Source organism: Paramisgurnus dabryanus, chromosome 1 (genome assembly GCF_030506205.2).
Source record: "Paramisgurnus dabryanus chromosome 1, PD_genome_1.1, whole genome shotgun sequence".
Lineage (NCBI taxonomy): Eukaryota > Metazoa > Chordata > Actinopteri > Cypriniformes > Cobitidae > Paramisgurnus > Paramisgurnus dabryanus.
In genome coordinates, this window is record NC_133337.1 from 18,355,143 (window position 1) to 18,382,217 (window position 27,075).

Below are 27,075 nucleotides of genomic sequence, written 5' to 3' on the forward strand. Positions count from 1 at the left end.
GGTTTGTATGCCTAGAATATGCAGTACTCTACAGCTGCTTGTTTTCCAGTATTTTCATATTATATATTATATATATATTTATATATAAAATGTTTACAATGGTATATTTTGAAATGTAACATTTATTCTTTAATCATTTATTCTTCAACCCATATAAGATGTAATCTTTACCATTTTCAGGTAGTCAGTCTTGACACACAACTACATTCTGAAAAGTGTTTGTGATAATATTGCTTAAAGACATTAACATGTATTCACTTGTTGAGCTGCAGGGGTGTTAGTGTTCACTCTAAGAAATGCATTTGAATTAACTGGGCAGGCTGCAAATGACTATGTGTTTGCTGAGATTTAAAGTTATCTGTTTATAAGCTTAATACATTCAGCAAGGATCAACTATGTTTAGTGTAACAAGAGCAATTAACATTTTCTTTACCTAATTTTTATTATTGTTTTACATTTAATAGCTACCATAAGCATAGAAATGAAAAATAGCCTACTACATTTACTGTTAAAAAGCATGAATGAAAAAGTTAAGTAACAATAAATAAATACCGGTCTACAAGTTCTGTCAATGTGCGTGCGTGCGTGTGTGCGCGCGCGTGTGTGTGTGTGTGTGTGTGTGTAACTTGATGCCCAGGGTTTACCATCTCATGCTGGAAATTTCCACGCACTCCTCCCAGTTAAGTGGGGTTGATCTTGAATAGCGACCACCAGTTCGCTTCATCCTGCGAGATTTGCTGTAAAGCCTTCAGGAAGCAGGTGGGTTTTCTCTTATACACCTATTTCTTTATTCCAATAACAATGGGACAATGTCGCTTAACCTCCATCATTGTTTTTGTTTGTATGAGATAAAAAAATATGCATTAAAATACATAAGGATGCATATACTAGCAACTGCTGTTACTGATTAATATTTCATAGAATGGACTGGTTATATGAAAAACACTTAAAATGCTGTGTTTGCAATGCTTTTTTTGTGACACGTGCATCATTTGCATGAAACATTTTGCACGAACTGCGCTTTAGGCTACTTGAAGAAAGGGTATAGCCATGCTGGACGTTTCAAGCACGCAAACCACTTTTCTAAAACATGAGTGTTTATTTACTTTGCAATTTGCGACGAGTATGTTTTTATAAAACTGAAGTCTGAATGTTTTGATAGACAGTGATACTGTTGGTTTCGCGCTCACAAAGCGCGTGTGTTGGCGGGCACTGGAGCTTTTGCATCAGGACTCTAACCTGCAGAATTAAAAAAGTCAAATAGGCTAGATTAACCATTTCATATAAACCGTTTTACATCAGCTCTTTACATTTACAACGCTTGTGTCATAAGGAAAGGCTGCGCGTTTTTCTGTTTGTTACAACATTGCCACAACGTAACGATTTGCGAAACGAGCGAGTTATAAAAGAGACAACACACGTGCTTGTGCATTGGACTTTAAATGGAAAAACATTCATTCATGCTTATGTAAAAAGTGAAAGTTAAAACTAAACAGTTCAAAGTGTTGTATGGGTTGCTTGCTACAGGGGTAAATTAGCATTGGCCGTTGATCTTCTGTTATGAATTTGGGATTATTCAATGTTAATTAACTTAAATTTTTGGTTATTATTCTGTTCATTGTTCTGTTTAATTTAGTAAGGTTTATGTTACGTGTATTGTGTTTCTATATTGTTAAAGCAGTTCACTGGGGAGATTATTGTTAAAATATCCATGAACAGTTTATCAAAATGTTTTGTTACTGTAACACTGCTGGATCATTTTATCTGATTCAAGATGAATGAGTGAGTGAGGTATCTATCTGTCTATCTTAGTTTATATGAGCTGCAGTTGTATTGAGGTTTATGGTAATCCAGAACATTCTTGTGATTTACATTTATGCATTCAGCAGACAAGTTTATTCAAAAGACAAAACAACAAAGTGATCGGTTTGCTGTTAATCATTCACGCACACATTAAACTCTTATAAATGTTGATGATCCACTATCCATAATTCATGAGTTTTGCATTTACATGATTGGTTTTCATTCTATGTAAATGTTCAGCACTTGAACTCCTATGAATTTAAAGTGCACTTTATGTGATCTACTGGGTTTGTTTGACATTACGTCACATTGAGATTACATTGCGATGTTTGTTGAAGTTGGGTTAGAAATGTTTTTCTTCATGTTTTTCATTAGTTGTTTTGCTCTTTGACAAACTGACAATGACTGTTTGATTTTGAGTCAAAACATAAGATCAGAATTGTTTATGAAGTAACCCGCTGTGCAAACATGGCAGTTGAGCCACTTTACACTTTTTTTTTTGTTATGTTGAAATTTGCCTGTTCCTGTGTCGGTCTTAGTTGTGTTACTTTGTGCCTTTACTTAAGCACAGTTGTCAGCTCTTAAAGAATGTTAAAAAATTTGACTCACAGAACCATGAGAACAATGAGTTTGCATTGTCATTTTTCTGTAACCTGCCAGTCAGGTTTGATTGTATTTGCTAAAGCTGACAGACCCTGTTTACACCTGGTATTAAGATGTGTTTCAGTTGACCAGATCACAAGTGTATGATCCTAAATATAGCAGAAAACGGGGTGTAAACTAGGGCTGGGTATCGATTCAGATGTTCCAGATCGATTCGATTTCGATTCACAAGCTATCAAATCGATTCGATTCCGATTCTCGATTAAATTTTCGACTCCGGTTCTCAGGTAGGTTTTTATACTCGATTCTCGATTCAACTAAATGAATATAGATTTAATACACATACTATATTAATAAAAAAGAACAGTGAACAGCAGTTTACAAGTGGGTAATTAATAAAAAGAAATTAAAAGCCACAACACGTCTTGCTTGCGAAATCTAAAATGCTTCCATTCCTCTCCGGTCAATGTTTGCGGAAATAAATATGAAAAAAATCGATTCTGCTCTTTGAGAATCGATTTTTAATCGACCACGTTTTAAAAAACGATTAATCGAAAAATCGATTTTTTTTTCCCAGCCCTAGTGTAAACGTTTTGAGTTTGTCCACTTTCGACCACATTCAGAGGTAGTTGAAAGCGCATTCGACCGGATTGCATGATGCTGCTTGTGTGGTCGAATGTGTTTGAGCAGAAGACCACATACTCTCTGTCTACTGATGTAATGCTTGATGTACAAAGCATAATGTTTTCACATCGGTCAGCACGGTGATAATTGATCAAACTAAAGCGACTGCTGTGTGCATCTTTCATTTTTGTTTTACTTGCTTATTTGATCAATTGCTCTGAAATATCTGAGGAAGCCCTTAACTATACATTTACAAACATTGTGCATCATGTTTACTTACAACACAAGCAGTGGACTCTGACATAATATTAGCGTGCATCAATTTTAACACGACCATCCCCTCAAAGTAATCAGGACAGAAATTGTCAAAAGTGGACATAAGAGATGGACCAAAACACCAGGTGTGAATGTGAATGTGTTGACAAATTAGGGTGTGTACATAACTTAGCATACTTTCACCAGCTTTACAAATGTGCAACAAAAAGATCCTTTGTTAACAGCGCAAATTAAGGAGTGATATAAAAAATGCTGGGTGGTTTCAACCCATTATTGTTTATATCCTGTAGCTCAATTGGTAGAGCATTTTGTTGGCATTTCAAAGCGCAAGGGTTTGATTCTCAGTAAACGTACATTACATACTAATAGTAATATACCCTAAATGCTAAGTGTTTTGGATTAGTGCACCTTGCAAATGCATAAATGTAATGTGGTGGGTTGAAGTAATCCTACGCTGGGTTGCATCAACCCATGGTTGGGTCAAATGTGGAGATGTGTGAGATTGCAGGGATCCGTGACCGATTTGTGCCTGATTTTCTTCATAGAAAATAATTTGCTAAGCTAACATCACAACTCTTTAATAAGCATTAAAATACATGTTGCACAAAGTGTTAAGTGATACATCTATCTGCTCTGTAATCTGTTAAAGTCCCGATGCGACAGCTGTCTGTAAGCTATATTTATTTTGGCACATTTTATGAGAATGAATTACAGAGAATAAACAGAGATGAAGCCACAATGTTCCTGTCATTCTGTGCCTGTTTGTAAAGATGCCCAGAAAGCATTACTCTATTGGCAATTTGTCATCAGGAATATAATAAAGACATTTTTATATTTTACCAAAGAAGTTGATGTTTCACTTTGTGGCTTTTTTACTAAAAAATATTTGCTTAATGATTTGGGATGTTGCCATCACAAGATGTCAAAGCATGTTTTAAGTATTGAAATGCTGCATATGAGACCCACGGGTCATTCTTGTACATTTTGCTACATCACTGATGTCACAAGCAATGAACAAATCAATAAATAAACTGATAAGATGATCAACAGAGAGAAGAAACCAAGGACACATCAAACCAGACAAACAGAAATTTTTTTCCTCGAGCGTTTGCTCTCTAGTTCTTTAGTATTTAGCAGTTTATAACAGAGGAGGGCTGTTCTGTATAAAGTTTTGTATTGTAGTTTTTTGTGGCTGGGAGTTTGTGGTACTCATACAGGAGAAGTTTGACATCCTCGTATGAGGAGACTCTAAGGTCTACTTATAACTTTTGATAAATTCTGTTTTTGAGGTTTGCCCACAAAATATTAAAGCGACTTTCCTGTGATTTAGTATGATGTAGATGTTTCTGCTGTCTGTCTCAGTAGGTTGAGATATATCTATAATGAAATCCTAAGCCATGTAGACTCGGGGTGGATAATCTTAGAGCTGAAGAACATGAGTCCTGTTGAGGACTGTCAGTCAGTGGACGCTTGACATCCACGAGCACCACTCTGAGAAATATTTACATGATGGCATTTCGCATTTAAAAGACTGTAAGAACAGACACACAAGTTCTGCACTTTTTGTGCGTTCACTTATAAAGTAAATTTATGTCCAGATTTATGTGAAGATTTGGTTATTGGCCGTGAGGTTGAGGTGGGGTGTTTTCTGAGTATGATGTTCCTCGTTTGTTTTGACCCTTGGGCCGAAGCAGCCGATTGGCTCGTTCTGTTGAGAGGAGTGACTCCATATAAGGAAAGGCCTGTGAGCACAGGAAAAGTCTTTCTCCTTGAGATACGAGCACCTGCATCAAAACAGTAAGAATTGATTTTTGTTCTATGACTACAATTTTTCATTTAATAATTTGTTACATCATTCAGATATAAGTAATTTATTGATCTTGTGATAAGAAATGCATTTAGACTTTTGTGAGCACTAAAAGTTTACTCTGTTATTTCTTTCTCACAGTAACAAAAGTCTGAATCAGTGCTCCTGTATAGCTCAGTGGTAGAGCATTGCCTTAGCAGCTCAAAGGTAATGGGTTTGAACCCAGGGAACACAAGTTGGTAAAAATGTATGCATTGTAATGCACTTTAAGTCGCTTTGGATAAAAGCATCTGCCAAATATATGTAATATAAACTAGTTTTTGAACAAATTATTTGGATGCCCATTGGTTTGCCTTGGATCAGTTCCTTTGGAGTGCTGGCGATCAAAACAATATTGGTTTAACTGTGCATTATTTTCAAAAATGTCTATTATCCAGCAAATAATAGTGATCGTTTCATTCAAATGGTTAAATATATCGGCTGGTTTTTGGATTGATCCTTCGCGCAAATAATGATTTCACTAGTCTACGTCTGAATTCAGTAAAGGCTTTTTACATCATTCTTTACCATCTGCTCAGTGACCTCACAATTGTTCGTGTGCATGGCATCTGAAGTGCATACAGGTTGGTAGCTAGAGTCAGGCTGTTCGATATCTTTGCTGAAGTGAGTCATCGATATCACTGCCCGTAAGGACGAACAACCTCATCCAGTCGCCAGATTCTTGCTTCACCGCAAACAGAAGTTTATGCAATGCGTTGCCTTATCTCCAACTCATTTTTGGAAGCCCCTGTGGTCTGTAGTGACGCAGGTGGTGGGGTTAATGGGAGGGAAGGTGCTTTACGCTGAATGGTTTTCAATTGGAGTCTTCTGATTGGATAAAAGCGGCCCTCCCAATGTTCTTTAAAGCTGCCACTCACCTACAGGGCTAAAAACAAAACCCATCCTTGATCTGTCAGCACATCTCACATTCTGCATTTGACCCGGCACGCACTGTGAGTAGTCAACCATTGAAAACTCTCTCTTACTCTCTCTCTCTCTTACCTGGTCTGCACTTTACCTGCATGGTGTGCCGATTTTAAATGTCGGTGTGTTTTGCTCTTTCATTGGTATGGTGAGTTAGGGCCCAAGTGTGAATGTTCCAGGCGGAGATGCAGAGATGGTCACTCGACACTGGGTCACTTGCGTTAATCTCATGTCATCACCAATGCGCACAACGTGGCATATTTTTTTAGTAGCATTCTAATATGTTGGTGTTATCATGCACAGCAGAGAGAGCGACAGCAGCACATGTGTGCTTTAAAATGCATAATTTATCAGTTGTCATGGTAATCGTGCATTGTGGAAACTAATAATCGATGATGATGATTAGCCTAGTGATTAGCCATTGGCTTAAATTCATGCAGGTTACTTTGCTTTTGGATGAGTCCGAGATCCATTCAGGTAGTCTCAGGTTTGGTACCCGGTGCGCTGCTTCCAACTTAACTGCCAGTGTGAAAGCCCCCTTAAAGGAGATATATAGACATGGATAAAACATATTGACATAAAGTAAGACTATGGAGCTATAAAGTTAATTTGGTGTGCAGAGCTGAGATCTTTTGGTCTTGTAAGATTTATTGGGAAATGCTTGAGTTTTTATTGAACTGATGTTTAATTGCAGACTTTTGGTAGATCTGGGAATAGTTTGAAAGGTTGTTGAGATGTCAGCTTAAACTCTAGAATGGAGTTTAATGAGTAATGTTTGAGGAGCAGGTGACTTAATCTCCATTTGCTCTCCATTAAATCTCATTGCTGTCCAAGAAAAACAATTGAGCTGTTAATGAGATCTTATTTATGATACACTAGTTTTAGATTCAATTTCAATTCAATTGTGCTTTATTGGCATGACAAAAAACCGTACATTTGTACTGCCAAAGCATTTGCAGCTGGGCTGTATAATTTCTGCAAATAAAAGTAAATAATATTAAACAAAGTATATAGTGTAAAATTGTTCCAAGTCAGTGGTCTCCAACCCTGCTTCTGGTGAGATGCCGTCCGTCAGGTTTTAGCTCCAAACCCAAGTAAACACAGCTAAAGCAGCTAATCGAGGTGTTCATGGTTGCTTGATAATAACAGACAGGTGTGTTGGAGCTGGGTTGAAACTGAAGTCCTCAGGACAATAGCTCACCTGTAGCAGGGATGGCAGCCTTCTTTTTCTTTTAATATATGTGAAAAGTTAATGGTGTGGTTTGATTTTATTGGTTGGGTCTGTTCTCACACCAGGGCTGTGTTCAGCCCCGACAAAACTTTGCACAACGTTGATTAAACAGAAACAGTGATGCATTGAACAGCCTCTTGGGATGACGTAAGAGTTGCAACTAAGGCCATGGTTTATGTTCTTTTTTAAATGTTTCTGGAGCCTGATGAAATCATTATAAATATGTTCCTAATACTGTAAAATACGTTCGATGTTACAGTCACTGCCCTTGCCATCCAGAATGAAAGAAAACATTTCAACTTGAACCCATTGTGCAAGCTGTCTCTTTAGTACCGCATGGTTTTTTAATTGTTGTTGCTGATTGGACGGCAGTTCTGACACACCCACCAAACAAGAGATAACATATCTCAAACCCCGTTGCACATCATTGCATACCATTTCCAGGAAACATGTAGTTCAACCCAGGAACCGTAGCAAAAAGTTGCGCACCATTTTGAACTAGAACGGCTTTATAAACTCTTCTGCTCGCTGGTTAAACTGGTTTTACCTTATGTTTGGCAGATCAATATGAACAATATTTGCATGCTTTGTTCAGGTTAAGGTTTCTGTTGCAACCAAGAAACAATGTTATACATTACATAGCAATGTGCTGCGGTTTGTTTTAGACTATTCAGTGAAATTAAACACTTTCTTCAAAAACGTCCTTAAACCCCTGAAAGTGACACTCCAGACTTTAAAAAATATGCTTATTTTCCAGCTCCCCTAGAGTTAAACATTACATTTTCACCGTTTTTGAATCCATTCAACCGATCTCCGGATCTGGCGGTACCACTTTTAGCATAGCTTAGCATAATCCATTGAATCTGAATAGACCATAAGCATCGCGCTTAAAAATAACCAAAGAGTTTCGATATTTTCCTATACAAAACTTGACTCAATAATAATATTATGCAGCACCTGAAAGTAGTCCCCTTAGTAACTTTCAATAGTTGGGGATAGGGATGCACCGATAGGATTTTTTGGGCCGATACCGATTTAAACAGCCAACTTCTGGCCGATACCGATATTAAACACTTGTATACAATACTACCTCCTCTTGATATTTCTGCAGAACACTCGTTGCAAATGGCGGTTTTTTTTTTTTGTCTTTATCCGAGATTTTGAAAAAAGACCAGACCGCAGACATTTTCCCGAAATACTCTAGACCGTATGGATCACGTGAATGAGTAATCTTGCGTGATTTACTACGTGATTTATTATTTTTTCCCTCATCGCACGTCTGACAAACTATAATTTATACAACTTATTTGGTTTTGGGAAGTATTTAACCATTTTGATAATTATTGTTAAAAATGCTGGATTATGCAACAGACATGCAACTCATTGCCTTTATGCGGTTAATTAATAAACAATCGGTATCGGCCTTTCTTGTGCTGTTGCCGATAAGCAGATGGTTTCAAATTCTTCAAAAATCGGCCGATAAATATCGGCGGCCGATACATCGGTGCATCACTAGTTGGGGACTATTTTTGGGGTACTGCCTAATATCATTGCGCCTCCTGCAGCCATGTAACGTCAGCTAAGTCCTTGACTATTACGCCAGCATGAGAGGAAAATTAGCATATTTGTGTGTCCCCTTAATAATATGTTCTTGGTCTGGTTTCGGATGTGTATCATCAGATTAGTCCATCATCATTGCTGTCACATATCAGTAATGCAACAAACTTTCCTGACCACTGATAGACAAGCAGAAATATCTACTGCAGTAAAAACAATATTGTCTCTTATGTTTCTACTGTAACACAATGAAATGATTTATTATGATCTGTGATTGACTGAATACACTGAAGATTATAGTTTATGACAGCTTGAATCCAGTAAAGGACCAAACCTCAATAACCTCAACCTGTCATTACTTTCCCACTGCTTTTGGGCTCAAGTTCAGAATGTTCAGAAGTCCCGTGGACTGTTTTCAGCTTTCCATGACTGTACAGTTTAGTGCCGAAGTAGCGACTTTGGCTTTATGTATAAATTGTTTCAATGAGGGCTTTGTGTGTTTGTGAAGAGGAGCATTGTGGGTAATTGGGTGTAATAATGGTGGTTCGCTTATTAACTGGCTCATCTGAGGCTTATGTAATGTTCTCCATCTTAGTGCTGGGCGCTCGAGAAATTAATTACTGGACGCTTTGTGCTTCACTTGGGCTGGAAATAGCTGACCTGGGGCCAGTAAGTGTTGGGTTTTCGTAACAGGTGTGTGCCGGATAGGACTTAGCATGGCTGATTCCAGAGCTCAGACGTCATGGACACACAGATACATGAGTCCTCAATCCAAACACTGAACAACAGATTCATTATGTAGAAAGAGAAAGAAAGGGAAAAAAACTGATGTAACTTCTTCCGATGTTTACATGTGTGTAAGGACATTTTGATTCAAATCTCAGTATGGGCAAATCATGAGCTGCTACCACTGTGTGTTATATCTTTAAAAGGCAAACTTGATTTTTTCCTACAGACGATATCCTGAGCAGATCTGTAGACATGGACCGCATGGAGCTGAAGAAAGTGTGCACAGAGGCGGATGATGAGAGCAGCATTGATGAACGCTACACAGAACCCATCGATTCAGAGAAAGCCACTATCAACAGGTAAGAGAGCCATGGATCTGCTGTATCTTTAACACTCACAATGTCCGATCCATGAGAAATCATGATTCCACATTCATGCATGTGTTTTTCTGTCATCTACAGTCAGTTCCTGGATGAAGATGATGCAGAGAGCCAAAAGTTTCTCACGAATGGAATGATGAAGAAAAAGAAATATGAGGAATACGATGAAGAATATGTAAATACACCCCATTAATAGATCACCAGTTTGAAGTTTAAACTCAAAAGCATCTTTATATTGTTGATTAACCCTTTCTCTCTTTCTCATACAGCACCCGGGTCATACATCATTCGGTATGTCTGTCTTTAACCTCAGCAACGCCATCATGGGCAGTGGTATTCTGGGATTGTCTTTTGCCATGGCCAACACGGGCATCTTACTGTTTGTGTGAGTATTTTTATACCCAGAGAGGTTAGGGGTGGATGTAAATATAATACTCTTTGACGTAACCAGCTCACGTGTAAATGCAACAAGCACGCATTTCTAAACTGGAGCTCTATACAGAGAATAAAAAATCCAACAAAATCTAAACCCCCAAAAGATTTACATTACAATGTTCCCCTTGTGGGCGTCTGAACCCAGAAGCCCTTGAGATGTTGTTATGAGAGAATGTGGTGGAGGACATTGTGTGTTGGAGCGGCTGGGTTTCAGACTGCTGGTGTCTGTGACAGATGCCACAGCGTGGATATCGCACATTTACTCCGACTGTAGCAGACAGCGCGGTTATTTATAGCTCAACAGCTTTCCTCTGCTGTTCACTCAGGGTTAATGTGTGTTAATGTGAGTGACAGCAGTCAGCTGTGTACACCGCAGCCCTACTGACCCCACATTTTCTCCACAGCAGGAGGATAAAGCCAACATACACCTTTAATGCTAGTGGCGTACAGTTAGCGCTCCACCCGCGCTCCTCTGCTAATGTCAGGTGGTTATTTCTGTCCTGTGATGCTCTGGCCGCCAGTGTCAAGTGACCCAACCGCTGTTAACCCATTGAAGACACATCTATAGCCCTTTTCACACAAAGATTACAGAAGATACAAGGAAAATGCATCTAGAATCGTTAGATTTTTTTGGTTCATTCGCACGTGCCAATGATTTTCCTGAATCTGTGCGTGCATTTACACACGTACCATAAAGATCCCGTAAAGACACGTGACGTAAAGTCCTGCACTTGGTAGTTTTTTTCCACAACATCTGAAGTTTGCTAATTACCCGGGATTTGTCTCTAGAGAAACCACACGCGTGCAATTTAGTTTGTGATGATTATAAAAAAGTGCGTGATTCACTGTTCTGTCATGCTGGTGAATGGTGACGAGCTCTTTGATCTCTGCTGGAGTCCAGTTTGTCAACATTTCTAATGTTGATCTGCCTTTAAATTCCGGTGTCAAAGTGCTGAACCATAACTTCTGATTGCGATGTGCGTCCTCACTACCCCCTTACAGCATTGTTTCTGCCTCTTTTTCACACAGAATGATTTCCATGGAAGTAACGGCAATGTTACTAGGTTCTCTTTACGGTAGCGATCCCAGAACATTTACGGGATGTGTTATGTTGTGTTTACACAGTAGCCTCTCTGGCAATTTTACAGAAATTTTCTGGGACCAAAATGCTGTGTGAATAGGGTTCATCTCTCTTTATTATTTTTCTTTATCTCTACGGCCGGTGGTGAATTAGATGTTTTGGTAAATTTTGAACCGGTAGTTTGCAGTGTATTGGAGTTTTTGGTTTAGAAAGCTTGTTAGCTTTAGCATGAGTGCAGCAGCTACGCTATTTTTGTATGCACTGCAATTAGAAACTATAGACGTCACTTTTCCACATGACCACGCCAGAGCACGACCTGTTGAGTGGCAAACATTCAACAAAATGGCTGGTTTTCATAAGCGGCTGCTGCAAAATGCCAATAAAATCGACTATTATCAGCTTAAATTGAATTTAGTTGGCCTTAACAGTAACCCTATCAACTTGCCAAACAACCAGTAATCCGTGGACATTGGCATATGGCCAGACATTGCTTTTCCTGACATCTTGCCTAACACTATCAAACCATCCCACCTTTGTAGAACACAAGGTTAATCATAATGGATGTTTTTTAATGAAGGCTCACTGATAAAACTTTGTAATTACACAGAATAAGAATATTCATTGGTGTATTTTATAGGATTTTTATCCCAAAATTTAGTATACCTGTGTCGTGGAAAAATAATACTAATACCAGGATCTGTCCATCAGAGATGATTTATTTACTTGTACAAGGACTCAACGCATACAGACAGTGAAACGATATGGGAAGAAGTGAAGAAAAACTTTATGTGCTTACAATATATACTGTCATCGGATTTGTACCCCACCTCCCTATGCTATTCTATCAAAACAACTCCTTATTAGCTGTAGTTTAGACACTTCTGGGTGGTTAAAAATTACTTTACTTGTCTGCTGTATCTAGGCAGACCAAACATTAGTTTTGCTTAACACATAATCACACAAATTAAAAATACCATTAATACTAACTTGAGCAGACTTCCTGTCTTAGACTTCCACCCACGCAGATACAAATTTCATGCCAGATATAAATCATAAAATAAAGAATACAAATACAAAAACAATAAATGCATAAAGAATAAATTTCCATTACACCTGACATATGGCTACTGCTACTGATTTACTTCTCCTTTGAGGGCAAAACATTCAACAAAATGGCTGGCTGTTCTAGCGGCGACTGCGAAAATGTCGTTATAACTGACAATTATCTGCAAAAATTTAATTTAGTTGGACTTGATATTGACTCCAGCAACTTGTTAACCCACCTGTGGTCCATGGACTATGGATGGACGTTCCATTTACTTATCCTTTCGATGTTGCTTGGCAGTGTGTAAAACGATAGCTCCGAATTCTTGTTAAATCTGTTAGTACAGACTATCACACAACAGCTTTTTCCAATTAAGACGCTTTTTCCCTGTGTTTTCGCTGATTTCACATACACTAATTCTGCCTTTCTGTCTTTGGCCACTGAGTGGGCGTAATCGCAGTCACTTTCGCAGAAGGTGACGTCTCTCCATAAACCGATCTTAATGCCACAGCATCTTGCTGAAATCCATAATGAAATTGAAATTAAAAACTAATTTTTTTTGCGAATATTGGCTTCTTTTTTTTTACAAATGACTTCATGTGCCCTCATAATCTTTAATCAAAAACGCAAATCTCCTCCCCTCCTCAAAATTCTGTTCAATTCAAAAAAAATTATATAGCGCTTTTCACAATTGTTTTTTTTTTAAAAGCAGCTTTACATTAATAGAAGCAGTGAAAAGCACAGAAAATCAACAGATAGCTTAACAAAATACACGATAGCATAAGCAGCTAAAAAAAATGGTCAAGCCCAACAGCATGACCAACTTTAAACCAGCTAGTTCCACCTTAAACCAGCTAAAACCAGCTACCAGCTTATGCTGGGATTTTTCAGTAGGGGTGGGCGGGTTCTGGCAAAGGTTGCAGCAAATATCCACATGACAAAACAATTCTCCATGGACAAATTCAAGTCCAGCCCTACCTTTTTCATTTTAAAAACAGTTTCACTTGGATATACGTCACAATAGGGAAAATGAGACAATTACTACTTGCGTTTCATTGTGACTATAAAAGCACAATATGTAAGAATTTTGCTTTGAACGATCAACTAATAGCACAGTGTTATATATTTTTATCACGAGTGTACTTACATTGTACCAAATGTCTTCAACAATGTTTGAAAACAGAGCATTTGCCATTTTAAGCAGCACTCCGCTGCTTATAGGGACGATTGACTGACTTCTGATTGATTATGCCTTCAATAGTCATACACAGTCATACACAGATTATCTGATAATTATTTCTTTTAAGATAAAAATAAAAAAATTTAGGAAGGGTTTTCTGTTTCCTAACACTATGTAGTTTTTTAACCTTAAAATAATGTCTTTAAAAATATTTCAGTGTTAGAACAACTTTTAACTGGAGGAATTCTACTGCCGCTGAAACCTGAGCAGCCTCCTAGCAGCAACAACTTCACTCGTGTTCGTGTAAGAACACAAACCCCTTAAGCCAAGACACCAAATAATTCGATTCCATTTGCTTTAATCATTTATAAATATAATCTTATATATGTTATTAAGTATTCAAGTTATGTTAAATGTATTTGTAAATATTATATTGCACCTGTCAAGATGATTTGCAGTACCCGGAGGAGGCTGTGTATTAGTTTCAGGCGGTTGTTAGTTAGAGAACAACAAACTTCAGAATGTCCCCACTGGCCAATCAGAATCAAGCGTTCCACAGTGTCATGTAATCAGCAAAGTTTAAAGTTAGCTTTCTGATTATCAGAATTAGATCTGGTCAACATTGTAGATTTTTATTTATATTGATGTCTCTCTGTATTCTTCTAGAATTCTCCTATTTGCTGTGGCCATTCTGTCACTGTACTCAGTTCATCTGTTATTGGTGACGGCAAAAGAAGGAGGTGAGTTTGCCCAGAGATATAAACACACATTAACGCACACAGTATGAATGTATTCAAAGTGCTATAACAATCTTTCACTGCAGGCTCACTGATCTATGAAAAGCTCGGAGAGAGAGCGTTTGGCTGGCCAGGAAAAGTGGCTGCCTTTGGGTCAATAACTCTACAAAACATTGGAGGTAAAAAGTGACACACGTGCACTTAAAATTTATCGTTTAGTATCGAGTAGTTGTCTTTTAACTGATGTGTGTCGAATATGTTATATTTTCTTTCAGCCATGTCAAGTTATTTGTTCATAGTCAAATACGAGCTGCCTGAAGTCATACGAGCTTTCCTTGGATTGGAGGAGAATACTGGGTAATGAGCTTTTTTTAACCTTATAGGTAATGTTCAGTGTGAATGAATTATATGGTAATTTGTCAATTAATTATGTAGTCACTTTGTGACTATGTTTTTAATGGGATATTTTGTTTGTTTTATTAGGGAATGGTACATGGATGGTAATTACGTGGTGGTGTTTGTGTCCATTGGAATAATTCTGCCTTTGTCCCTGCTGAAGAACCTCGGTAAGACCTCAGTCTGTATGAAAGAGGTTGTGTTGTTTGTGATTGAAACTGATGGTGTTCTCACCCTACAGGATATCTTGGATACACCAGTGGTTTTTCTCTCTCCTGCATGGTGTTTTTCCTGGGCGTGGTACGTTTAACTTTTAAAAAAAATTATTCAGCTATGTGCTTGACCTGTCTGATGCAGTTTTGCTTATTTTTGTTTACCTTCTTGTAAAGCTTTAAAAGTGCTAATCTGATTTTGCCATTATTTCCTCTTATAAATTATTAAAAAAACACAAATTTCTGATCTTCAGCTGATCTATAAGAAGACGATTCTTCCCTGCCCTCTTCCCTTCTTTTACCAACACGAGTCTAACATGAGCATTAACGGCTCGGACGCGTTGGGTATGTTCGCGCTACAGAACGCCTCGGCGCTGGCGTATATCTCCGAAGCGGCCGTGAATGGGCCTCCCCTGGATCCTCACACACCTGCCCACGACTCCACGGTCCAGTACACGGCTCACGTCGCAAACGCCGAGGACATGTGCACGCCCAAATACTTTGTGTTCAATTCTCAGGTAAAGAGATACAAAAGTTCCATTAATTAAAATATGTTAAATATTAAACTTGCACATGAATGTAGATGACTCATATTGCCAAATATTCACAGCCTTTGTGTTATGTTTCAGACCGCTTACACAATTCCTATTCTCGCCTTTGCATTCGTGTGTCATCCTGAAGTCCTGCCCATTTACAGCGAACTGAAAAAGTGAGTAAAACTATAGATATATTACAGTGAGATATTAGCACCCAGATATTTAAGGAAATCTGATGTATACTCATGAGATGAGTTTATGTTTGTTTGCAGTCGTTCTCGAAAGAAGATGCAGATGGTGTCAAATCTTTCCATTGTGGCTATGCTGGTTATGTACCTGCTCTCGGCACTGTTCGGTTATCTGACATTTTATGGTATGTTCCTCGCCCTTGACCTTAAACACACAAAAGACACAAGTTGCACATTCCAATCGAGAAACAACTTGTTACCACATTGACTCTCTCTCTCTCTCTCTCTCTCTCTCTCTCTCTCTCTCTCTCTCTCTCTCTCTCTCTCTCTCTCTCTCTTTCAGATCATGTGGAGGCAGAGTTATTACACACCTTCACTAAAGTGTATAAGTTTGATACTATGCTTCTGTTGGTGCGTTTGGCTGTTCTGACCGCAGTGACCCTCACTGTTCCTATAGTTCTGTTCCCTGTGAGTAACCAAACACACTCAAAACACCATCAAAAACATTTCAGCTCTATCTCAAGTGCTTTTCATGTATTGTGTGAATGTGATGAAGGCCTGTGAGCTCAATGGTGATAACAAATACTATTTATTTACAACCTTCTGCAAGCTTTCTGAATAAGAGGATGGGCGGCACTGTTGTCCCACTGCAAGAAGGTCCTCGGTTTGAGCCCCTGCTAGGACAGGTAGACTTTCTATGTGGCGTACTCCCTGTGTCCCACAGATCAAAAACACTGCAAGTTAGGTGAATTGGAGATGACATATTGGATTAACTTGTGTGGATCAACCTGTGTATGGATTAACCGGTTCTCGCCATGAATATAGCCATAGATGCTGGAATGGCGTGAAGGATAAAGAATAAGAGCTGTGATGATGTAAAGATCCACTGGAGGGCGCTGTTGCGTCATCGGTTATTTGCACCATCTCAATGTAAAGGCTCATTATTGTTTTGGCTAATGGTGTAGAACTCATGTTACTATTTAAATACAGCACTGGGACTTTTATTATTAGTATGTCGGAGAATATCTTGATATAAGATATTGGATCAGATCTATAATCATATCTAAGCATATCGACATATCAACAGCATTTTCACATTTTTTAAAATGTAAATAATGATAATAAGGACATCCTAAAAGGTTAGAGGTGATAGGGAGGCAGATACATTAGCTAAATATCTGTCATTAAGTTATGGAACTGTTTATTTTTTATATTATACAATTAAAGTTACTATTGAAATAAGATGCCAATTATCCAATGAATCAGCAGGTAAATGTGACAGTGCAGATTGTCTGTGGTGATAAGGCAGGGAAATACAGAGGCCACCCAAGCTCAGCTCTCTCTCTCTCTCTCTCTCTCTCTCTCTCTCTCTCTCTCTCTCTCTCTCTCTCTCTCTCTCTCTCTCTCTCTCTCTCTCTCTCTCTCTCTCTCTCTCTCTCTCTCTCTCTCTCTCTCTATCATTGAGGGAGGGGCAGGTGCAGGGAATGGAATATTACCAAGATGCAGTGCAGTGACCTTGTAAAGTGTAGTTACATTGTTTGGCCACTGGAGTCGCTAAAAATACACAACATAAACACCCTTCAGACCTCAGGTTTGATTTTTGTGCATAAAGCATCTTGTCTATTTCACAAAACATGCTATATCAATGAACCACTACCTTCATACTGTCTTTTTTGTCATATGTGTTACCATCATAGCAAAGCCACAATTGAAGCCATTTTACAGCTGAGTGTTGATGATATAAAACATCATACAGTTCAGCTTAAGAATCTGTTTCTGGATAAAGTTGTACACTTCAGAATAGGGGTTGTAGAGTTTGTGACATTTTGTGTTGCCAGGGAGTTTTGGCCTTCACGTTTCTCTTAAATGTCACGGCCTTTGTTATTGAGATTTATTTTGCTTTGACTAAGAGCCACAGAGACCTTGAGTCAGCCACGGAGACAACACTTACTAACAGAGGCATGACAAACAGATGATAGCAGAGTTATGGAGATGTTGCTCCATGATGTCTGTGGAGGTGTGAGGCTTTTAAGATGCGTTTGAAGCATACTTTACTTTTCAAAGAATTTGCATATTAAAACAGACATTTTTGTTGGACAGATTTTTGGTAGTGAACTGTCACTTTAAGAATGTAACCAACCCTAGGTTAAATGAGTGTGTGGTGTCTGACACGCAAGTTTTAACAGGTGTGGTCCCTGAACGTTTTTAGTCTTTCCATTATAAAGTCATGTGATACTGTTAATTTTCAGTTTCTTAGTATTAGATGCTTGTGTTTACATGCAGCAAGTCACACCCTTGCAAATTTAATGAATGTATTTATGACCACTATAGGAAACTCCTTCCTGACCAATCCCCTTCCACACCTCAGAATGACTGGGAACGGCTGTGGGTTTGTTGCTCTGACCCTGTCATTATGTAAACTGGTCTGTAAGCTTGTAACTGAAGGCGGTGTTTCGCCTGAAATGAGATTTCACACCTGATGTTTAGCTGAAACCTCGCCCTCTTCATTCGGAGGTCTTTCACACTCACAAAAGACGGGTGATGGACTAAACATCTGAGATGTTTCTCTAAATGGTCAGTGACAATGGCTTGGAAAAAGCTTATTGGTTACTACTAACATCAACTCCACCTGCTAAACAGTAATATCAAACATGCTGGATGTTTTGCTCAGCATGTAAATTATGAGGTATGATTACTTTATCCGGTCTGACATACGATCACGAGCCCAAAGTGAGGTCAGTGCGCCCTGGGTCAAAAGTCAATGTTAATAAGGTTTGATCACATGATCATTGCTGTTACTTCAGAGCTATGATAGTTTTAAAGCTTCTTATAGGAAGAATAAACACTATATTGTTGTTGGGGTTATAGCCTGTAATTATTTGTATATATATGGCACTATTGTGACTATTAGTAGATTGTGTATTTGATCAGTTAAGGCAATTAACATTGTTGTTAACAAGTCATAAACTGCAGTTTTTTTAGCTTCTATAGTTTAGTATTTGACAATAAAAGTAACCAAAGAGACGTGACTGCCCATCGCAGCGAGTCGATAAAATTAAGGTCGCTGATTGAATATCACACTTTCAGTCCTGTGGTCAGTGCAGGACTTCAAAGCGGCTAACCCGCAGATGCTGAATACTTTGGGGTCAAACAGCCAAAGGGTGCAAATGTGGCACTCATGTGACAAGCAGGGATTTATGTACGAGTCTTGTGAGAGAGTAACAAACAAAACAGAGCTGTCCTGAGACAAATCGACTTTTTTAAGAATATGGTATGATAGCAATAATAAATATTAGGGTTACTGCCATTGAACTGGACTTTTGCAACTTGCCATTGCTTGTCGGAGGCAGGTGCTGTTGCTGAAAGAGACCTTTTTATACAAAACATCTGAGGACTAATAGTAATGTGGTCCATTTTTTAATGTTAGGAGATATTTTATGTGTATATATCTGCTAAGTTAATTTTCTACAGAAGATACAGATGTCATGGGAGCTTTAAAGATCTCATTTGTGATTCGTCAGTCTTGTGAGATGCATCTGTGCTTGGTTTAAAGCCATTAGATACAGTGATATTTGATCTTCAGAAGAAGGTCAAGATGCATTTACTGAGATGTGTGCTTGACTTCTGCTATAAACAGACTCTCTGTAATCCATCAGAGAAAGAGAGAGATATCTGACTGATAGATGTCAACCTCCGTCAGCCTGTGACTTCCTGCTGGCTGATGCAATTCTACCATTCAGTTTCACTGTGTTAATTCAGGCTCCACCCTAAACCCACTGTCTGTATATATGTGTGCGTGTGTGGGGGGGGGGGTGAACTTTGTCCTAGTATAAGCTGGGTCTCATGCTCTAAGTGGATCACTTGAGATCCTGTGATCTGTGCTTAGACCAGTCGCTCATATAGTTCACCTGCTCCGGGCTGTACCTCATCCATTCACAACACTTCTGTATGTGTGTGCCTACTTAATTCAATTTTGGAAACAAATTTGTAAAGTGAAGCTTGGGCAAAACCTCCCTTTGGGTACATCCTCATTTGTGTGGATAAGGGTTATGTTAAAGTATTTATAATTAGTGCTTTATATAAACAATAGAAGTCCATGTCTGCAGTGTTTAAAGGCTTGTACCTGTAATATTATTAATGTCCTTTTGGAATGCAAGGAGATTCTGTTTAGATTGTAAATTTAAACAACATGACTGTGAAAAACAAAGATGTTTTCTTTTCATTTACTTTGAAAGATCTTTAAAGCCACTGGATTTCTGTTTTGGAAAATAATGTAATTTTACTGTAGTCTGTGGCTTTATTGTTTCATACAGCAAGAATGTAATCACTATAGACATTTATTACTTACAGCTGAAGTTTGACAGACATATTAAAAAATATGCTGAAGGTTAAAAACCACACAAACCACCTAAGCAATATCCTGGCATCCAACCTCAACACTTGACACCTTTTGTATTAATTTATTGTTTCATTTAGACAGTGTAGATCAGGGCTAGTCAACTGGGGGCCTGCGGGCCAAATGCGGTCTTCCAATCATCTTTATCCGGTTCGACGGTCATCTTTGTCTGATTTAAAATCAGCGTGGTTACTTTTGCCTTTCCACTGTACATGTCAAATGATGGCTGAAAAAACAAAAAGAGAAAGGGGCTGCGTGGGGTGTCAAACATCTGTGAGTGCGTAATTATCGGATCCTTTTTAAGCTTTGGATGCATAAAAAAACTTGTGCGACTACACGCCCAATTGGAAGCGATGTATTTCAGTGCGTTACAAACAAAACACTGTGTGCGAGGTGAAAATTAATAATCCTTTTTGTTTAACTTTATTAGTAACACTTTAAAACCGATTAATAACTGATAAGTAAATTGTTAAATATAAATATATTTGTAGATTGAAGGCTCTTGCACTGGAATGAGCTTCTCTCCTATGATGGCACAGATTTATAATTACCGTATTTTCCGGACTACAAGTCGCTCCGGAGTATAAGTAGCATCAGTCAAAAATGCGTTTTGACGAGGAAAAATCATATATAAGTCGCACTGGACTATACGTCGCGTTTATTTAGAAAATGATTACACAAAATCCAAGCTGAAGAACAGACATTTAATCTGGAAAGGCAAGTTATTCAACTTAACAATAGCATAGAACAGCAGGCTGAATAGGTGTCCGTACATGTTATCGTAACATTACCATTTATTCATTGAACACAATAGCATATCGAAAATACCTGGGAGGCTGAATAGGCTAAATTAACACGACACGTCAAATCATGTTCAAAAAGGTCCCGAAGTCATTCCACATCACTGAATTCACTGAATTACATAAATACAGGAGCAGCACAGAGCAGACTGTCACGGCTGTAGACAGTAATGGTTTCTCTTGGTTCATATGAAATAATTTTAACAGATAAATATATAGTTATAGTCCGGAAAATACTTTAAACTGAGATTTAATTACGACTGCCACTAGGGGGCGAAATCCGACAGTTGCAACTGAATGTAGTGTACAATAGAAAGGCGGTTTAGCGTATATATTTGTAAAATTTTGAAAGGGAAGACATAAGGTACAATTCTAGTTATTAGGAGAAGACTGACTATATGTTGTGAATACTTGAAATGTAACAATTTATGAAAGTTAAACAGTTCTAAACACAAGAAGTTTAAGGGCTCTACATGTGTTGATCATTTACACTTGCATTTTTTTGTTCATAGACTATTTAATTTATTTATTTTTTCTTAAACTTTTTTTTATAAAAAATAAAATATGGGTTTTCAGTAATTATAAGGCAAAATACTGGATATAAGATGTGTGCTTCTTTTTTGAAAATGCACTTTCTTAATATGACCTATAACAAAAAGTAACAAAAACAACATACAATGCACATACGATGTATGGTTTTACTCTAACCATGTGTTTGTGTTTTTGTGTTTACAGATTCGGTCGTCTGTCAACACGCTGTGTTTCGCAGGAAAAGAGTTTAGCTGGATCAGACACATACTCATTGCTGCTGCCATACTGGTTTTTAACAATTTACTGGTGATCTTTGTGCCCACCATCAGAGACATCTTTGGATTTATCGGTCAGTTTCTGTGAAAGACTAATGGGCAAAATACCTCAATACACATAATAAATATAATCAATAATTTGATTAATCTTTCTCTTCTTCAGGCGCATCTGCAGCAACAATGCTCATCTTTATACTACCAGCTGCATTTTACCTGCGACTGGTCAAGAGTTTACCATTTAGATCACCACAAAAAATATCAGTAAGTTATTGAATTATCTTCTATAAACTCAGATTAACTGCTTGTGTGAATATCTCTTTGGGTGAACATATGAAATATAATCTCTTTGTATCCACAGGCATTTATTTTCCTGGTGGTGGGTGTAATCTTCATGATTGGCAGTTTGTGTCTGATCACTATGGACTGGATCCACAATCCACCCGGTTCTAAAGGAGATCACTAAACCCCCTCAACCCCTCACCTAAAGGTGTTGAAAATGAAACCACCTCATTGTCAACATGGACGCTCAGTTCTGAATGAACTCTGTACCCCCTCTATCTCTTTCTTCAGTATCTCATTTGTTGTTTTAAATTCTCCTTTTTGTTTTCTTCCAACTCAAATCTCCCTGTTCGTGGGTCTCAGATCGATGTGAATGTAAATTCATGGAGGATAAAGACAGCGGGTGCCAGCGTCATTATCTGCGGAGAACACTGATAACTGCTTGTTTTATCCAGACAGAGAGAGAGAGAGTTAGGCAGGAGGTTCATTGAATTAAAAGCACTTCTGGATTTTTTCAAGACATGCCAACAAACACACGTTTTATAATCACCTTTAACTTTTATTAGGCAACATTAGTGGTCATTAATAATTAGTTTGTGTTATAGTTTTTTTTTTCAGTTTGAGTTGTTTTTAAAGAAATAGTTCACCTTAAAAAATTTTATCCTGTCATTTATTCACCCTCATGATCAGTGAAGATGATAAATGTTTTCCTTCATGCATTGAAATAAGTGCTCCCAAAAGGACAAAGACACTGTAAGCTTTGTCCACATGCTGTATATTATTCATCTTCTGAAACCATTTAGTAACTTTTTTCATAAAAAACTTAACTGATACTAATTTGTATTTTTTTTTATTCACTTCAATTGAGTGATTTAAAATGACATCAGGGTGAATGAATTCTGACTAAATGTTTTTGTTTGGGTGAACTGTTTAATATTACCATTCAATTTACATTTCCTCTTTGCGAGGGGAAAAGGTCCAATTATGAATTTTGGAACCAAAAAGACGTTAAAGTGATAGTTCACCCAAAAATGAAAATTCTCTCATCATTTTCTCACTTTTATGTTGTTACAAACCTTTATAAATGTCTTTGTTCTGATGAACACGAAGGAAGATATTTTGAGAAATGTTTGTAATCAAACCATTCGTGGACCCCATTGACTTCAATAGAAGGAATAAGATTACTATGGAAGTGAATGGGGCACATTTCTCAAAATATCTTTCTTCGTGTTCATCAGAACAAAAAGAAATTTATACAGGTTATTAACAACATGAGAGTGAGTAAATGATGGAAGAATTTTCATTTTTGGATGAACTACCAAACAGGCTGGAATTTTTTAAAAACGAATCCATAAAACCAGAACATCACAGCTAGATCGGATGCATTGTAATAAGAAAGATTTTTACAGATACGTTTTCATTAACTCAGTGAGTGAAATGAATGCTGCGTAATATTGTTGTATCAGTCGGTGTAAGATTAATTGACAGTAATATTGAGCTTTTAAAATGAGTAAAGGGATCTTTTTTAATTGCATTATGAGAGTGAAGAATGGTCTGACTCATTTTATATGAACAAATCATCTCAGACGAGCCCTAACCGGACGCCTTAAGAGCCCAGAGATCAACCTTTTGACATCAGGTCACAAAACAACGACTTTATTGAAGATCTGCCTGTGCTGCATGTCACCACACTGCCTCTTTAGAAAAGACAAACATTTACAGAAGTGAGCGTTTACAGACGATGCCTGTCTGCTGTCCGTGTTGAAACAGATTTCTGTGTGTTGGTCCAGCCAAAGTGGACGATATTTAAAGATCATTTGCTGATCTACTTACTCAAAAAGCAAATATTTCAAATGAAATGGTATGATATTTTTGCATGTTTTAAATCACAAACATGGTCTTTTTGGACGTTGTATATGGTTTGTAAATAGTCAGCTTTTTTGGTCATTGATGGATGTTGGAAGGGATACTGTATGTTCACCAGTAGTTTTAGTATTGTATTTTAGACGTTGAAGCCATCATGCCTTTTTTTCTTTTGTAAATTTGTAGAAAAGCCATTGTATTCTTATTGTTCATTCATGCCAGTTTTTATGATGAACTGGAAAATGGAGCTGTGTGGGATTTTTTGTATACGTTACTTGATCATTATGAGCAGCTGAAACGGTACTTGAGACCCAGAGTTTATGTCTATATGATTCTTCTGATTGTTTTTACATCTCTGAATCAGAGCTACAGATGATATATCACATGATGTTCGGCAAACATCCAGCATTTTTTGAAAACCGTCAGCCACAGATTGTGTTTATGTCTCAGAGATGTCGAGCAGTATTGTCTTCCACTGTTTACCTCTACTAGAAGTATATGGGATTGTCCTGCATGTTTAACATGTTAGTGTTCGCAAGCATGACTTGTATATGTAGCTTAAAGTCAACATGGATCTTAATAATAAATTATTAGTTCACACCGATCAAAATGAAAGCTGTGTGTCTCTGTAATCTTTTATCAAAATTTATTAATTTGCTTCAGGTCTAAAAAAATATCAGTTGAATGTCTCATCTAGCGTTTTTGTTTTACACATCAAATTATAAAAATGAATATGTGTTGTTTCATGTTGACTCTAAGCAAGTTTACTTGCCCCTGAACATTACGGTCAATCTGTACTTTATTATGTCTTGCAGGTCTGTGCCTGTTGCTTCCATCAGGGAAAAAATGCAGGAATTATTTAAATCTGAATGTAAAAATGAAAACAGTTTACATTTATTACAGTAATGTGACATAAACACTGTATTTTTGCCTGAGGATGAGCGTAAACAAACAGACGCGACGTGAAGAATTAAGTTAAATCTTGTGTGCGCACAAACTGCCTTATACAATCTAAACCCACAAAGTGCACCGTTGGCCAATCAGCTGCAACCGCTGCAGATCAGCCAATCACGGGTAGTCTTTGCATTGTCTGTGGGCGATTTTTGTATCACTGAAGCTGTTTCCATGTTCTGTAACATGACAAATAAAGAAATGTGAAGTGATGTCCTTTTTTGTGTTTATTGTGACGGCAGGTTGATGCTGCCCCAGATAGTCGGTTTCCATGGTGATATGAGGAAGAAAGAAAGTATCAGAGACGTATTAATTAAGGTTATATGAAATAATGCCCAGGTGTCATTGTACCCTAGTTATGATTCTTAAAACAACTGTATTATTTTAATTATTTCATTTTTTATCAGAAAAAGAAAAATAACTAGTATACCATAACATTTAAATATATATAGTGTTATGTATATAAATGGTTTTACACTACTGTTATCCGAATTAAAAATTCTGATGCTCTTTCAAACTGCAGGTTTTATTTCTTTATGATATCTGATACTGTACAACCATTGTTCAAACGTGTGTGTGTGTGTGTGTGTGGATGAGTCACATTTCCTCTTTACCTTGTTTCATAAGCGCAACTTATAATGTTCTGTAAAGCATTTCAAGCTGGTTAAACAAAGAAACGAATGTTCACCTGCTTCCTTAAAAATGTGAGTTAAATAAACTTGAAGATACGCTTTGTTTTAACTCACAAGTAGTTAAGACAATGTGTAACTTCACATTTAACTTTTTGGAAACTACAAACATGAGTTTAATATCTAAAACTTGCAATGATAATTTGACTTAAATAGAAATAGTACATATAACTTAATGAGGCTTTCAGGTCACACTCCACTGCATGAATCATATCAACAGCTGGTTACGTAAGACCACCACACACGCACATCTGGATGATCTGATCCTCTCTCTCAGTATTAAGATATAGCACAATACTCCTCATCTAAACTTGAGTGGAGGTTTTGTATCCTTTCATTGTGTGCTTGTATTTAGCTGAATTTAGACAGTATTTGTATACATTTGATAGAAGATAAGTTTTTGTTTATTCTGAAAACGATATTTATCTGTCAACCACACCTGTCACTTTAAAGAGATCTTCTTAAAATGTTTAAGAGAGATATTTTCATTGAATAAACAATAGATGACAGATGAGATATTTTTCCAACAAAGCTTGCTTTTATTTGAGATTCACTGCAACCACAAAGGAAACCAAACTAACAAGTGAAAGTCAACACAAACTTCCACTGTGGTACTTATGGTCTGTCATGTATGTTTGAACTCTGGAAGAATTAAATTCAGTGTTTTTATATCATTCATTTGATATGAACCTTATTCACTGGCTGATGTTCATTTGTTTGTCTGCTATTTGACTTCCTGCTCTGTGTTTCTTAAAAAATTTAACTCTGTACACAAATAAATTAAACTTCTGTCAGTATCTTGACATGCACAGCAGTTTGACATTAAAGAGCTTTTAACTTAAATTCATTTATGTGTAAATTTCTGCATATATTTAACTGTGGTTTATTACTCGCAACATTCTGTGCATCAACTGTTTTCTTATGCATCTGTGCTGGTTTTCAGCTCTTGAGGACATGGGTGTAAATACAGTAGGGGGAAAATAAAAAAAATGTCATCAGAGTAATTTTTAGATGGGACTCAAATAATTCAGCACAAACTGTATAGGAGAGAGTGTGGTGATTTGTGCCAGGGGGGAAGTAGTTCCACTCCTTGTTTCTGGAAAACCATAGAAGAAATTGGTCATGTGACCACATCATTTTGAAAAGCAATAAATTTTACTTATCCTCAAAAAAAGAGAGACACATGGCATGAGAGGTAAGCAAATTTTAACTCCTTTCAAAGTAATTTTTTTTTACTTTGGTTTATTGATTGCAGTGTCTAAACAATTATAGATAGGTTTGAAAATATTTCACACATGTTTTAGTGCTTAGCAGGCTACACAATGAGTCTATACAGTTAGCATAATGTTAGCTCTTAACTGCTGGATCATGTTAATTGTTCAGACTTGTAGGTCTGGGGTGATTTGTGCCAAAGGGCCTGGGTTAAGTTGTGCCAGAGGTGATGTGCTCAAGAAACTACCTACACCCCAAAAACTTGGTGGTACAGCCATAAGACAGCAAACATTTAT

At 37.5% G+C, this 27,075-nt stretch overlaps 1 protein-coding gene across 5 annotated transcripts; it reads left to right on the forward strand.

Annotated features, from left to right (window-relative positions):
- The first annotated feature begins 603 nt into the window (after positions 1-603).
- Positions 604-25,090, forward strand: slc38a4 (solute carrier family 38 member 4). 5 transcript variants are annotated; one of them, XM_073813749.1, is made up of 17 exons: positions 5,019-5,103; positions 5,255-5,320; positions 9,820-9,952; positions 10,055-10,148; positions 10,243-10,358; positions 14,381-14,454; positions 14,538-14,630; positions 14,727-14,808; positions 14,935-15,017; positions 15,089-15,147; positions 15,314-15,577; positions 15,689-15,768; positions 15,868-15,968; positions 16,127-16,251; positions 21,715-21,859; positions 21,949-22,046; positions 22,144-25,090. In XM_073813749.1, exons 3-17 carry the CDS (start codon positions 9,846-9,848, stop codon positions 22,246-22,248), a joined length of 1,626 nt encoding a protein of 541 aa, XP_073669850.1. In that variant the 5' UTR covers positions 5,019-5,103; positions 5,255-5,320; positions 9,820-9,845; the 3' UTR covers positions 22,249-25,090. The 5 variants fall into 5 exon arrangements, with proteins under 5 accessions (XP_065120190.2, XP_065120191.2, XP_073669850.1 ...); XM_065264118.2 differs by lacking the exons at positions 5,019-5,103; positions 5,255-5,320 and adding an exon at positions 604-759; XM_065264119.2 differs by lacking the exon at positions 5,255-5,320 and having other exon boundaries at positions 5,001-5,103.
- Positions 25,091-27,075: the final 1,985 nt, after the last annotated feature.